General features: G+C 35.4%; 1 protein-coding gene, 1 long non-coding RNA gene and 1 pseudogene across 3 annotated transcripts in view; 1 reads left to right on the top strand and 2 right to left on the bottom strand.

The window, feature by feature from the left end:
* SKIC3 (SKI3 subunit of superkiller complex) overlaps positions 1-14846 on the bottom strand; it is an 80541-nt gene that overhangs the window by 56536 nt on the left and 9159 nt on the right. For both annotated transcript variants that reach the window (XM_025992885.2, XM_072736753.1), the window contains exons 5-11: positions 13542-13632; positions 9721-9864; positions 8351-8442; positions 7843-7918; positions 7158-7298; positions 4883-4981; positions 4672-4780 (exon numbers count right to left, since the gene is read on the bottom strand). In XM_025992885.2, coding sequence (XP_025848670.1) covers positions 4672-4780; positions 4883-4981; positions 7158-7298; positions 7843-7918; positions 8351-8442; positions 9721-9864; positions 13542-13631 — 751 coding nt within the window. In that variant the 5' untranslated portion in view covers position 13632. The remainder of the gene's footprint in view (positions 1-4671; positions 4781-4882; positions 4982-7157; positions 7299-7842; positions 7919-8350; positions 8443-9720; positions 9865-13541; positions 13633-14846) is intronic.
* LOC112915483 (peptidyl-prolyl cis-trans isomerase FKBP1A pseudogene) lies at positions 11549-12031 on the top strand (annotated as a pseudogene).
* Positions 12217-12699, bottom strand: LOC140595434 (uncharacterized). The gene is made up of 2 exons (XR_011997028.1): positions 12623-12699; positions 12217-12421 (listed from the first exon to the last, which is right to left on the bottom strand). It is a non-coding gene; the product is annotated as an uncharacterized lncRNA (long non-coding RNA).

The raw sequence follows: 14846 nt of genomic DNA, 5'->3' as shown, positions 1-14846 counted from the left end.
TCATCCATATGCATGGTACCCAAAAACTTACATAGGTAAACAAAATGTGGGTAGGTAGATGAAGATAGTTTCCAAAAGGCTTAGAAGAACACAAAGAACTTCTAAAACAAGATAAATTTTCCTTAACATCTGGGAACACAATTACAGAAACCAAAAGAGATTTGAGGAGACAAAGTCTTAATCTTTGGGAAACATACTCTATGTATGACAAAGACCAAGTAACACTTAGAGGAATTTTCTCTAGAGTTCCAAAAAATTATCAATAGTAGTAACAACATCATCACTGATCCTTTGTAGAGACAAGGAATAGTAAAGCTTTAATTCTCAATCCTCTTCTCCATACTAACTCTTGCTGAGAATACTAGCTAAATAATATGTAGAGGATAGAAACAGAGAAGAAATACACATGATTTCTTTTTTAATAGAAAATCATTTAACTTATCTGCTCTTTTTAATATCTAAAAGATTCTAAGATTCCAGACTTAATAATTTTAAAACAAGTTTGACAATATTATTTTGTCAATAAGGTAAGCTAGATTTGGGGCTGATGAATGCTAAATCCCCAAGAATAAAAGGTGTTCTGAAGAGATTCAAGGTAGATGACAAGTCATACCTGTGAGAATCGTTTCCTAAAGTTTACCACACACACACAAAAAAGGTGATTTTTGGGACACCTAAATTGCTTAGTGGTTGACTGTCTGCCTTTGGCTCAGGTCGTGATCCCGAGGTCCTGGGATCAAGTCCTGCATCAGACTCCACACAGGAAGCCTGCTTCTCCCTCTATGTCTCTGCCTCTTTCTGTCTCTCATGAATAAATAAAAAATCTTAAAAAAAAAAAAGGTGATTTTTAAAAATAATTAATTGTTGAGATCACAAAGAAACTGACCACCACTATAGAATTATTCTTTTAAATAAACCTAGCTTGGGGGAAAAAAAAAAAGCATATACTCATTTCTTTATTTTCAGCTGGATTTTCTAATATTTCCACAGCACAAAATCTTAAGTTCTCTCATATTTGTATTTGAAGAACCAAGCTTTCTTATCCTCCCCCATTTCAACTATAAAGCAAAATAAAATAAATTGAAAAGGTCATTTAACATGAAATAACATTTCATCAGCTGACAACTGTGAAAGCTATTCACTACTTGTTATGTGAAGCTTTATAAACGAGACATTTTGAAAATGAATCTCAAGTCTCAACATGCAATGGAGGACAAAAGAGAATGAAATACATCTGTCCCCAGTGGAAGAGAACCCAGTGATTAACTGCTGTGAAGTAGCAAATCCTGCATATACTAAAGCATGCTGTGGGAGGATAGGTCAGCCTTTAAACACCTTACAGAGTTTCACAAGTTCTTCATACACAGAAAGTTTGATGTAGAGGAGGAACGAAAAGAAAACAAGAAACCATTAAGTACAGCTTCCTACTGTCTGGCATTAACTGTTAAATTTCTATCCCCAGAATAATGCTTTACCTTAGAAAGTACCTAAGCTTGAATACCTCCACCCCACAGATTCTTACAACCAATGATTCTACAGAGAAAAAAAACTCTCCCTTGGTGTACCACATGTATAAATATTCACCTATCTACTCCCCTTTGCCAGGTTATAAACCTTTCTATCTTTCAATTCTGCAAAATACCATCTCCAAGAATGATTTTTTTCATATATACCAAGACACTCTCTAATCCTTCAGTATAACCCATTTGCTATATATCTCTTTATTAGAACACTTTGTCAAATATGGAATTCATGTGCAAAATTCTACAGACTTTTTTGATTTAATTTCTTCTATAGTTTTGTATTTTTTTGGGATCCCTGGGTGGCGCAGCGGTTTGGCGCCTGCCTTTGGCCCAGGGCGCGATCCTGGAGACCCGGGATCGAGTCCCACATCGGGCTCCCGGTGCATGGAGCCTGCTTCTCCCTCTGCCTCTCTCTCTCTCTCTGTGACTATCATAAATAAATTAAAAAAATATATTTAAAAAAATATATTAAAAAAAAAAAAAGTTTTGTATTTTTTTTTAACATAGGAGTCACGCTTATTCAACAAATCCATGTTATAGGCATATGTGTGTTTATTGAGAAAGCATTCAACCAATCCTCAAAAAGAAATTTCAAGTATCCTCTTGTGTCTTTTGGCATGTGACCACGTAAAGAATGAGAGAACAGTACAAACCATTAATAGCCGAAAGAAAATAGAGGAAAAAAGGGTAAACACCAGTCTTTAGTTTCTCAATAGCACTTGGAATAGCAGAAAAAGGGGGAGGAATAGATACCAGAGACCAATTATGAAAATCAGCCCATTTATCTTGGGAGTGTTTGGGTCTCATGCTAAAATTTGAAGAAACTAGGTGAATTTTGGAACTGTTCCCTGTCGGAAAAAAAAAAAAACAACAACAACAACAAAAAAAAACTCACAAAAATTCACAAGCATGCTCCTCATACTTAAAGTCTCTTACTATGTCTCATCCTCCTTGACCTCAATGCAAAGGTCATAATGTTAACTAGCCCTCTCTTTTTGAATCTCTCCTCCCAGGCAACACTAATGCAAAGCTTCTACTCCTCTAAACTACCAATACCTCTGCATGCTTCCTCCTGCTCTCCCTTGAATGCAGTCAGCCAAATCCCCGGGTTAACTTCTTTTAATACCTACTAACCACGTCTTCCTATTCTTTTCCTGTCATTAAAATCTAAGTTCCGATTCAATCACTTTGGTTAGAAAAGATAACCCTAAATAAAAACTTCCTAATCATAAAGTTTGTTGCCCAATCTGTCAATACAGTTCTCCTTTCTGAAATGTTTTCTTTGTCTCCTCTGTATTGCTTCACATCCACAACCTTCCCATCAGATCTTTCTGCTTCTTTGTTTTCTAATGTTCTCCTTCCCTCCCTTTCCCTTCAACTAGCCAGCACACCCTAGACACAGTTTTCAGCTTTTTGTTCTTTAGTCACCCTCTAAAGTCATCCACTCCACTTCACTGACCTACATGCAAGGGATTTCCAAACCTTATGTCTACCTTTAGTACTGATCTCTCATGTGCAAGCCAGATGGGCATATCCCTTTGAATGTCCTCTAACCTCTCCTCTCCACAACTCAACTTTCTTAGGGACGATCATTCCACATTAGGCCAACTTTTCAAGAAAGGTAAAATTAAAATTATTTTCTCCTTCCCTTTATCTCTTAACAAATCTCTTGGGTTTTTTTTTTTTCCAATTCTTCTCTTACTTTCACTTTCTATTGCCACTATCAAAGTCCCAGTTCATTCATTCCCAAGATCATTTAGTCTACTGAATCTTAGTCTATTTTCTATATAATCTATCTTGCATACCATATTAATTTGACTTTATACTTCACAAACTGATTCACTATAACATTTAGTATTTCTTCTCTCACATCAGTGAAAAGTGCTCTTGCAAGTCTATCTCTGACTCAGTTAAAGTAAAGGGGATCTACTTACTTCTTACTTGGGGGGAAGGAGAGAGAAAAAAAAATTCAATATTTAAGGTAACAGTTCTGAATTTTAATTCAGACACCAGAGGGTAGGAAAGTAGTAGAAGGAAGAGAAAGTTAAAGTGAGGAGGGCCAATACAGATGGCAATACTTTCCCAACAGGCATTTTCCCTCAGTTACCTCTAGCATAAGTTTTCAATAATTTTTCTATTATGAAACCTGTGATGGTACTTCACATACAAAGCATTCCCATGTGCATACTCAATTAGCAACAAAATGAAAACAACTAAAATAGTAAAGCTCTGCAAACTTTATAATCCCTAACACATTGGTGCTGGCACTGTTATTTCTATTTCAGTGACTCATTTCTGTAAACTGTGTTCATCAGCTGAATACACGCATGGATAGGAGTGATGGTCAAATTATGCAAAAATCTATTCAGCACAGATACTGACAAAAAAAGGACAGAGGCTGGTGTGAAAACCAATTGGGTCAACCTGCTGTAAACTGACTCAACACCAGCCCTGGGCACAAGACATCCGCAGGCACAGGTTCTGGCAACTCCCAGCAAGCTGGGTGTCATTAGTTCTCTCTCCTCCCACAAGAAAGGACACAAAGAAGAGCACGAGGCATAAGCTAAGAAATACTCTTTAACTTGAATCTCCTCTATTTCATTAAAAAAGGAGATCATCACAAACTTCATTACTTTACAGTAATATAGCATCTATAACCATGCACTTGTGACACGCTGACCATGACATCAACGCTGAGAACATACAACATTCATAGCCCTGTGCAATATAGTCCAACCTACTTAATCAAAATCTATCTTATTCTTTCCACTAGAACAAATAAAACTATTTTACTGCTCCTAAAACTTGCAACCCAGCCCCTATATCTGTTCATGCCATCTAGCGTACCTTTCACTTCCTCCCATTTACTTATTTCTATGGAAAATTTAAGACTCTCTTCAATTCCCACCTTCCAAAAGACTTCATTGAATTCAATAATTCATAACTCCTCTGTATCACTATACTTTCCTACATGTGTTGGGCTCTTCACATGCACAAAGATAATACACTAAACTTCCTTTTATGTCCAGAAATATTCAAACAATACCTTACACAGGGTAAGCTCTGAAATAATTTTTGATTGATAGCAACATCACTCCCATATGTTCATACATTTCTAAAACACACAATATAATAGGGAAGAAATTACCTGATTCAATTAAATGCAAACAAAGCACTTCTAATGGATATTGTACAGTGGGATAGATGTTTATCATTCCTTCACAGGCCTTCTTCAACCTAGCAGTCTCATGAGGAAACTTGAAAATATAAAAGTAAAATAAACTAAGTAAAATACACTTGTGAACACTTTCCTAATTAGAATATAAAAGTCACATTAGAGATATTTTAAATCAACTTACTTTGGATAAACAGTGAATAAAATGTCTATAAAGTACTTGGTGATCTTCACTAGGAATCTTATCTGATAAGCCCAGTGCATTCTCAAAAGCTGTTAAAAGCTGAAACAAACAAAAAAGATATCATCTGTAGCATACTGAAAATGACAAATGTAATAAATAGTTGAACTATAAGACTTAGAATATACCACCTCAACTAACTAACTACAAATGTATTTATTTTATTGTCTCATATTTTACTATACTATATATTATCTGGCCTTGACAATTTCAAAGAGGAAAAAAATGTCTATGCAAGTTTTGGAATAATCTAACTCCAACTGGCTAGGAGACTGAACTGAACTAAAGAGAAATAACTATAAATTAGCATCTTGAAGTTAAGAAAATATTTTTGTAAGTCAACTGGAGAGATACAGTCTTACTTATATATCAGTGTGACTACTACTCCTCAGATCATTTTTAAAACACCTCTATTGAAATCACCAGCATGTTCTTTGGAACATTTTCAATGGTAGCAAATCTTCAATCTTAAAAAAATAAATTTGTTAAGTTATACTTTTATCAAAAGAAAACCAGAAATATGACTAAAGTATAATAAAATCACTTCTTATCCAGTATTACTAAATGACATTGAAGAAAATTCCAAAAGAAGCTTCCTAATTATGTTTTGAACAAGAACAGCAATACTAGAACCCAGTCCAAGCACTTTAAAAGATACCATTTATTTAGTTACTTAAGTTCTACCTTTTTTTAAAACAAATTTCCATGACATTATTATTTTTTTTTTAAGTTGGCTGGAACACCCAATGGGACTTGAACTCATGATCCTGATGTCAAGACCTTAGCTGGGATCATAAAGCCCTACATTTAAATTCCTGGGTCATCCAGGGGCTCCATGACTTTAAAATGAAAACTCATAATACAGTTCACTATCTCCAAATTTCTTTGTGAAATATGGTAGAAAGTCTACATAAATAAGAAAAATTTAACTCCTCTGATAAAGCCAGATTTTGCAAAAAAGGAAGCCTAAAACGCAGTTTATCATAAGAGGTTTCAAAAAATAGTAATGAAATTAACCCATCTAGAAAACAGGTGATATTTTTTTCTGAACACAAAGAAAGCAAAATTATCATTAGAATTCAAGATGAAAATAATCCCACCCCCAATATCCTCTTATCCTATTTTTAACAGTTAAAAATAAATTCTTAAAATGACAAGCATAATTAGTTCTCTTACATGAAGGAGATAGTACACATAATTTTTTTCAAATTTGACTTATTTTGGTATTTGGTATATGTTTGATATTCTGGTAACCCATACTTTTTCAAGGAAAATAATGAACTCATAATATGAAGATATGACTTAAGAGAAGTTTGCAAATCACCTAATTTTGCCACTACTCAATTTTTTTCTCACAACTAAATCTATACACAGATAAACCAACACAAAAACAAATGCAAATCATATTCTTCTACTTTTATCTCCAGCATTTAGGACACTGCTTGACATATATAGGAGATTCTATAAAATAAATATTTTCTGAAAAAAGGAATTGAGTGAATGAATGAACATATGAAGAAACAAACTTCCCATCCTATATACAGTCTATAATTGCTTACATTTAAAAAGTCCATTCAATTTTAAAAGTGTACGCTGAAAGGCCATTTACTATATAATAAGAAATTAAGTTTACTTTTAAACTTACAAATATAAAAGTAGAATGGAGATATTTTTCAGTTATAGTTCAAAATCAATGGATTATTTTAGGCTTTTTAAAAATTATTTTTAATTACCTAAAAATCTATACACTAAAATGGAATATTTCTAGATATAAGTACCCTAAGTAAATATTTTAAACAAAATACTTTGAATTGCTAAACCTCAAAGTAATTTAGTACTCTTACTTCATAAAGAAAAATGCCTTTTAAGTAAGTATAACTTTTTAGAAATTACAGCAGTTTTGTAAAAAAACAATTTCAGTTTCTTTTTCATAGTGATTAAATAATTGATTTACTGTGGATTCTTATGAACAGAAGGAAGTAAGTTGTGATACTCTGAATACCAATTCCACTCTGTCCAGATTTAGCATCAGACCATAGGCCAATAATTCTGACTGAATCAGCAAGAAACCCTATGAATTTAAAATTGAACACTTATAAAATATCAATTTTGACATAACAGTACTTTTCTATATTACACCATTATGTTTCCATTTGCTAAATTCAATTAAATGATCAAATTCCATGATATAAACTGTAGGGAATAAACAAGTCAATACCAATTGCTGGGTCTCATTATTCTGATCCTCAGTACTCTCAGCCAGCAACTGAGTCAATTTCCTCCATAGCTGCTGAAGCTCTTGGTTGTCTGCACCTTCCTCCTGCCGTGTCTTTATCAATTTGTGCCATGTTCGGGCCACCTATCAAGGAGAAGAACCATCTTAATGATTTTTTTATCTTAAATATCAAAAATGCCAATTAAAAAAATAGAATCTACAAATAAAATATTTTTCATCTGCTAATACATAAAAAATAGCAACAGCATAAAACTTCTTCTGTTATGAACTCCACAGGAAATGAAGTGACTGGGCAAATCCACACACCTCTAATATTAGAAGTACAACAAAGATATCAGAGTGGAAACAGGAATAATGACTATATGCCCCAATCCTCATAACTTACAGCATCAGCTACAGATGCACCACAAATGTGCCACTAAGTTCTACAGATGATGCTTTTACTTCTTTATTTATCCCTGCCCAGTTTCAAAAGGTTTGGAAATTAGAATAACTAAAACTCAAATTTTAATTTAGTTTCAAAACAGTATAATTTATAATATCTCTCTAGATTCTTTTAATATCATACTACATATTAGTTTTTAAAATTTTTCCTAAAGCTGAAAGTTTTTTTCTAATAACGGTTTTATTAAAAGAAGTCTACTAACCCACCAAATCATTAACCAACCTCTACATGTTTCTTTTCTTGGTAATATAGGTCCACAAGTTTCTTACAGACATCGCACCACTTCTGTTTGTCAACACTTAGAATAAAAAATTAAAAAAAAAAAAAAAAAAAAGGATTTTGAATCTGATTAATGAAAACAACCAAGGGCTTAAGATACTAAAATTAAAATATCCCAATAATACTACTGTCAGGTACTACTTTAAATTAGAACATATCCTCTTTCATACCACAGGAAAATTTTATAAAATGAGCCTCTCATTAAAAAAGAAAAGTTTTAAGAAATAATATCTTCCATTATCTTAACTGAAAATTATATCAAAGTTCCCAAATTAGTCAATCATCTAATAGTGTTTTGATTCTGTTTCAATCACAATCAAAAGATTCTATAACAGTATAAAAATGCTTCTCAATTCCCAGTAAATGTTTGGAGTACTTCTATGTAAGTTTTAATCAGTTTATTCTAATTAAAGCTTTTAAAGACACTTGCCCTTCCCCCCAAAATGATTACCTTTCATAAAGATCCAAGAGCTTCTGGTAAACACCAGGTAAGTCATCCTTAGCATTTATGTGATTACATTTCTCATACAAGCTTGCTAACCCCTAAAATAGGAAACAGTAGAGATTATTCTTTCAAAACGTCTAATGCTCTCACATTCATTTTGCTAAATACAGTGATGATCTATAAAGGTTATTTATGATAAAGAAAATTATAATTTACAAATAAAATATGGGATTCACCTCCAAGTAATTAGGGGTCGGAGAAAGTAGATGACAGTATAGATGAAAAAATACTGGCCACGTATTTGACACGTGTGGATTTTTATGGAAGCTAGGTAACAGCCAGAGGAGCTCATTATACTATTCTCTTTATTTCTGAAAATATATTTGAAATGGGGCATCTAGGTGGCTCAGTCACTTAAGTGTCCGACTTTTGATTTCAGCTCAGGGCATTGGGATTGGGCACTGTGTCAGGCTCCGGGCTCAGCAGGGAGTCTGCTTGAGGATTCTCTCTTCTCCCCAAGTCCCTCCTCTGCTTATGCATGCATACCTATACTCTCTGTCTCAGATAAATAAATCTTTTTAAAAAGCTTTGAAAATATATTTGAAGTGTTTCACAACAAAAAATATTTTGTAATGATCACATAATCTTAACTCTTAAGACATTACTATATGACACTACTTTTATACAGTCAAGAAAAAAAAAACAAGTAATTTGTGGAAACTGTCATCGTTGCTTCAAAGAAAGATCAGGTATCTTCAATCAATCAATACATAAAAAAAGCAGGCATCTAAGTGTGTGACCAGATACCCCCACTCATGTCCCTGTTCACATAAATGTGAGATAAACAGGTTCATGTTCTCCCCAGCCTAATACCTGTTAATCAGTTTCTAAAATATGACTGAGATATTAAACAATCTTATTAAATATGAAAACACTGGAGAACCAACGAAAAACATGAAGACCATTAAATAAGAAAGAAGTATTTTACTTGTACTCAAATATACAGAATTGCAAATTTTTTATATTTAACTTCTAGAAAACATATTAATATACATTTCTTTTCCTGAAACAAGCATAATATTCTTGACATATCTTTCATATGTACACATTAAATTAGAGATTTATATAATCATATTTCAATTCCAATCCTCACTTTTGGAAATAATCCATTGGGTTGGATGTCAAAATAATGTTAAATAGCATCTTTGGCATCCTTTTTGTTTTAATGTTCAGGTTTAGAAGACCAATAGATTTAAAATTTTTTTCTTCTGTGGGATAAATAACGGTTTAAATGTTTTTTTAAAGCTGTTACCTATATTTTTAAAAACGGGATGAAAAATTCTTTACCATAACATAGCAAAAAAAAATCTACATACCTGCCAAGCCAGTAATTGGTCTGGCTCTAGTTCAGCAGCTTTCTTATAGGCACCCTGGGCCTGATCAGGTTGTTCTAACTCGGCTGCAGCAACACCAATAAAAACCCAGGCATTATAGTTATTTTTCTCTTGTTTTAACACGGTCTGATTAAGAAAAATTAAAAGAGCAGATCATTAAATTTTAGAAGCTAATGGACAAACAATAACTAAAAGATTGCCTACTTGAATGTCAGGAAAACTGGGTCTGCCACTACTTGGGCAATCTTAAGAACGCCACTTAACCTCTCTGGTCTTCAGTTTTTTCAAGGAGAGAAGGAGTTGGGACCGGCTCAGTAATTGTAAGGAGTCTAAAATATGCAACATATTTTTAAAAGCTGCCCAGGTAATCTTGATGCCTCCATCAAATGCCTCCCCATGCTTCTTGAAAATATGATGTATAAAAAGAAGACTAAGACTTTTTTTTTTTTAAGATTATTCATACTACCCATTCATCCTGCCTGCCTCCACTCCACACTGCCACTGGTCAAGTCATAAAACTGATTTCCATATTGCTTCACCCTAACCAACTCTCACATTTTCCTTCACTATGATAACATTTCCCACTATTTGAGAGACTTCAGCGAAATAATAAGGTAGGAAAGTACACTGACCCCAATGTGACTATACCAAATATGCTTGAAATAAACAGTGGCAAAGAATGTTTAAATACCACCTGTCAACGAGAATAAAAATTATATGTAGAGCTACAGCTTTCAGAAATAGCTTTCAGCTATTTGCTAAGGTAAGAGTTTGAAACAGAAAACAAAGATGTTCTAGTGACAGAAAACAAAACTAGGAGCTAAAATGAAATTAGCTCTTAAGATTTTACATATTCTAGGGAAAATAAGAATATTTCCATCAGTTGAGAGTCAGATTATTATATTTCCTTCTATGCATCCACATGATTCTTCTAGCAATCTGTCACCAACCTATAGCACAAAAACTAACAATGAGGTAACCACCAAAGCTGACAATTCTTTAACCTCTAATATGTCCAATTAGTTGACCCTTCTTATTCCATTATCACCTCACTTCTCAATTCTCATTCCTCTTTTCCCAACTTAGTGTCCACTGACCCAACAGTTGTCATCCCTCCCTTGCAAACATCCTCAATTCCTTGGACTATATTCCCCATCATCTTTCTCAACATCCATACTTGAACCCCAGCACACTCATTTCTAAGCTTGAGAAGCTGAACATGAAGGGGGAAACAATGTAACTCAGTTCAGTGATTACACTTCAATAACATGGAACTTCAAATGGACATTCATTAGGGCTTGACAATCCTTTCAATCCTTACTAGTAAGTTTGTTTTCCCAATAAATAACTACCTCATACCTTCTTTCATCTCAAACCTCCTATACAAGTCTTCTTCCACTCTCAGCTTATACTTCACTAAGAAAATAGAAGATATCAGAGAGGGACATTCATCTCTTCCTACCCTCAAATTTACAAATCTGACAGTACATAGATTTACATCTATCATCCCCTCTGCTAAGATGGAAAAAGTATCAAAGATCTCCCTCTCAAGCTCAGGATCCCATCCTCTCTCATCTTCTCCAGGACTTCACTCCTACCATTTCCCTCTCTCTTCTGCACATTCAATCTCTTTCTCTGGACAAGTACATTCCCCCCAGCACCATACAGAGGAGCTTTAGAATCCTAAGTCTCCCATTCACAAAAAAACAGAATTACAGGCAGGCGAGGCGAGGCGCCGAGGGCCAAGGCAGAGCCCAGGCCGCGCCACCAGGTCTGCCCTCAGTCCACACCGCCCGCCACCCGCCCACCGCCGCCGCCGGCGCCGCCATGGGAGTGCAGGTGGAGACCATCTCCCCCGGAGACAGACGCACCTTCCCGAAGCGCAGTCAGACCTGCATGGTGCACTACACAGGGATGCTTGAAGATGGAAAGAAATTTGATTCCTCCTGGGACAGAAACAAGCCCTTTAAGTTTATGCTAGGCAAGCAGGAGGTGATCTGAGGCTGGGAAGAAGTGGTTGCCCAGATGAGTGTGGGTCAGAGAGCCAAACTATCTCCCCAGACTACGCCTATGGTGCTACTGGGCACCCAGGCATCATCCCACCAAATGCCACTCTCGTCTTTGACGTGGAGCTTCTGAAACTGGAATGACAGGAATGGCTTCCTCCCTGAGCTCCCCATTCTTGGATGTGCCATGGAGGGATGTGGCGCCTCCAGACGCACACACGCAAGTCCATATGGAGCTTTTCCTGATGTTCCACTACACTCTTTGTATAAACATTGACCCCGACTGAATGTGTTCTGTCACCCAGCTTTGCTCTTTCCCTTTCTCCTCGTGTGTGTGTTGACCTAAACTATATGCCATAAACCTCATGTTATTCATTTGATTTCGTTTTCATTTTGGGGTGAAGGTTCAGTTTCAGTCTTTTGGATCTAGGTTTCCACTTAAGTATTAGTCAAATATTAACAGCACAAGTCATGGGTTAACTTTAGAATAGGAATTGATGTTGGGGGGGGGGGGGGATTACAAGAATCTTTATTTTTTTTCGGGTGAAATGTTTATCTATTATATATTAAACATTCTTGCTGCTGCGCTGCAAAGCCATAGCAGATTTGAGGCACTGTTGAGGGCCAAAGTAACTCTCCCAGTTGAGAGATGTCCTTGGGTTGAATTAAAGCCCTACCTGAGGGATGCCTGGGTGGCTCAGAGGTTAAGCATCTGCCTTCAGCTCAGGTCATGATCTTGGGATCCTGGGATCAAGTCCCACATTAGGTTCCCCACACGGAGCCTGCTTCTCCCTCAGCCTGTGTCTCTACCTCTCTCTCTGTGTCTCTCATGAATAAATAAATAAAATCTTTAAAAAAATAAAAAAATAAAGCCCTACCTGAAACTGAAGTGGGGAGGGGGAGAGCCTCTGCCTCCACTACCCCTCCCCTGCTCCCCCCACCCCCCATAAACACCTCTGCCTTTTGGAAGCAGATTGTTCTCACTGCGATATTGGACACTACAGGTATCTGTCCCGAGGCCAGCAGGGACTTCTGAAGCCTTCTTCATGGCCTGGCTCTTTGTTTTGTTTTGTTTTGTTTTGTTTTTTTTCCATCCTGTGGTTTTTCTAACGGATATTCAGGACTTTTGTAATCTCATAGCTATTTGAGCTCCACTTTCCAAATTTTAAGAACTTTAATTGAAAGTTTAAATTGAAGGTGCTGTTTGTAGACACATAACACCCGATGAAAGCCCAGCCATCATGACAAACCCCTGAGTGTTGTCTTGAGAAAATGATGCTGGTCATCACAGCTTCAGCATCTCCTGGTTTTTGATGTTCGGCTCCCCCGGCTGATCTCAGAGTTTCCTGGCTCCCCTCTCACCCCTTTGCTGTCCTGTGTAGTGATTCGGTGAGAGAAATTATTGCTGCCTACCCCTCACCCCCACCTGCCCGCACTACGTATGAGTTTCAAGTTATATTTTTGCAATAAAAGTGCTTTATGCTGGCTTTTCTCAAAAAAAAAAAAATAGAATTACAGTATCAACATGCCATTAAAGAATGAAAACTTTATGATACAGCAATGTTCCATATTAACCCGTCAAAACATACCTATGAGATACTCTGGTTTTAAGAATGTGACTTTGAGCATGGTCAAAGTAATTTATCTTAGCACACCACTCTAATGGTCTACTAAACAATCTAACCAGTTTTGCTATGTTTAGGAAATAAATAATACACATATTACAAATCCATAATGCTTATAAATGGGTAACATACTTCTACCATGGAATAAAAAAAAAAGAAATATGTCAGTTACCTTACAATGTTTCAAAGCTTCTTTGTATTCTTTGTTTCTGATAGCATCTCTAGCACTTTTCAGAGCAGTCTTTACTTCCTTGCTGGACATTCTGTGGAAATAAAAAGCCTGAGTGAACCTACAATACCTACCTAATTATAAAAGTTTCAACAAACTTAATTAACTAGCTGAAAACACACATGTAATTCCTTCTATCTGGAACATTCTTTCCAATCTAAAGTCCCTATAGCACTGTCCCTCACCTCTTCAGATTTTTACTCAAATGTTACTTGCTCAGTGAAACTTTGGCTGGCTACATTACATAAAATTTCAACTCTTCTTCCCCCTCCACACCCAACTACACAATATTCACTTAACTCCCTCCCTAACATTTAGTGTCTCATACACTACAGATTTTACTTATTTTATTATCTGTTCACTAAACCCACCAAAATGTGTCATGTAGGTGGGGATTTTTGTCTGTGGCTGTTATGTACTGCTGTGTTATCAGCACCTAGTATCTAACAAATTGCATACATTAATAAATATTTGTTGACATTTTAGGTGTATTTCAGTTATACTCATTCTTTATATAGTAGGCTAAAACTAGGATGATCTAATGGCCAGGACCCAAAACACACATCAATCTCAACCTAATTCCACACTAAGATTTAGTAGAAAAAGCCCAAATCACAAAGTAGAAACACTAACACAACTTAATTTCAGTAACTATGATGTAAGAGTGTAAGAAATCATTTTGTTTTATGCTAGTTTCTATAAAATATAAATCCAGATACTTTCTTCCCAGTAAGGTTTACTGTCAAGCTATAGCAATATAATATTCTTTGAAGAGAAATAAATGCAATAGTCACACTTAAATGAAGGTAATGAATATGCTAGAGTATTATGCACTAATTTCAACCATAAAAAGATATTTCAATTGGGAGACAAAGTATTTCTTCAATATATAAGCTACGTTAATTTAATTTTAAATAAACTAACATATCTTAAGATTTTACAACTTATTCTGATTTACCAGTAGAAAAGTCAAATTCAATCACAACTCAATGTTGAAAAAAAGAAATTTATATTTTTTGACAACTCCACTGAACTCTAATCTCATCAGGAAACAAAGCTGGGTAAATATTAATCCATTACAGACTGCAGATGTTCACAGCAGCAAAATGAACCAAGAAGGTAGCTTGCTGACATGGTATACTGACATCCTTTACACCCAGAGAGGCTGAGGTACAAGTGCAGATCAAGGAAGTTTAAGAAAGAATGAAATTAAAACCAAAACAAACAAAAACCCCAAGCCTTTGGACT

The sequence above is a fragment of the Vulpes vulpes genome, chromosome 14 (assembly GCF_048418805.1).
Source record: "Vulpes vulpes isolate BD-2025 chromosome 14, VulVul3, whole genome shotgun sequence".
In the NCBI taxonomy this organism is placed as follows: domain Eukaryota; kingdom Metazoa; phylum Chordata; class Mammalia; order Carnivora; family Canidae; genus Vulpes; species Vulpes vulpes.
This window is presented reverse-complemented; position numbering and strand designations above follow the sequence as displayed.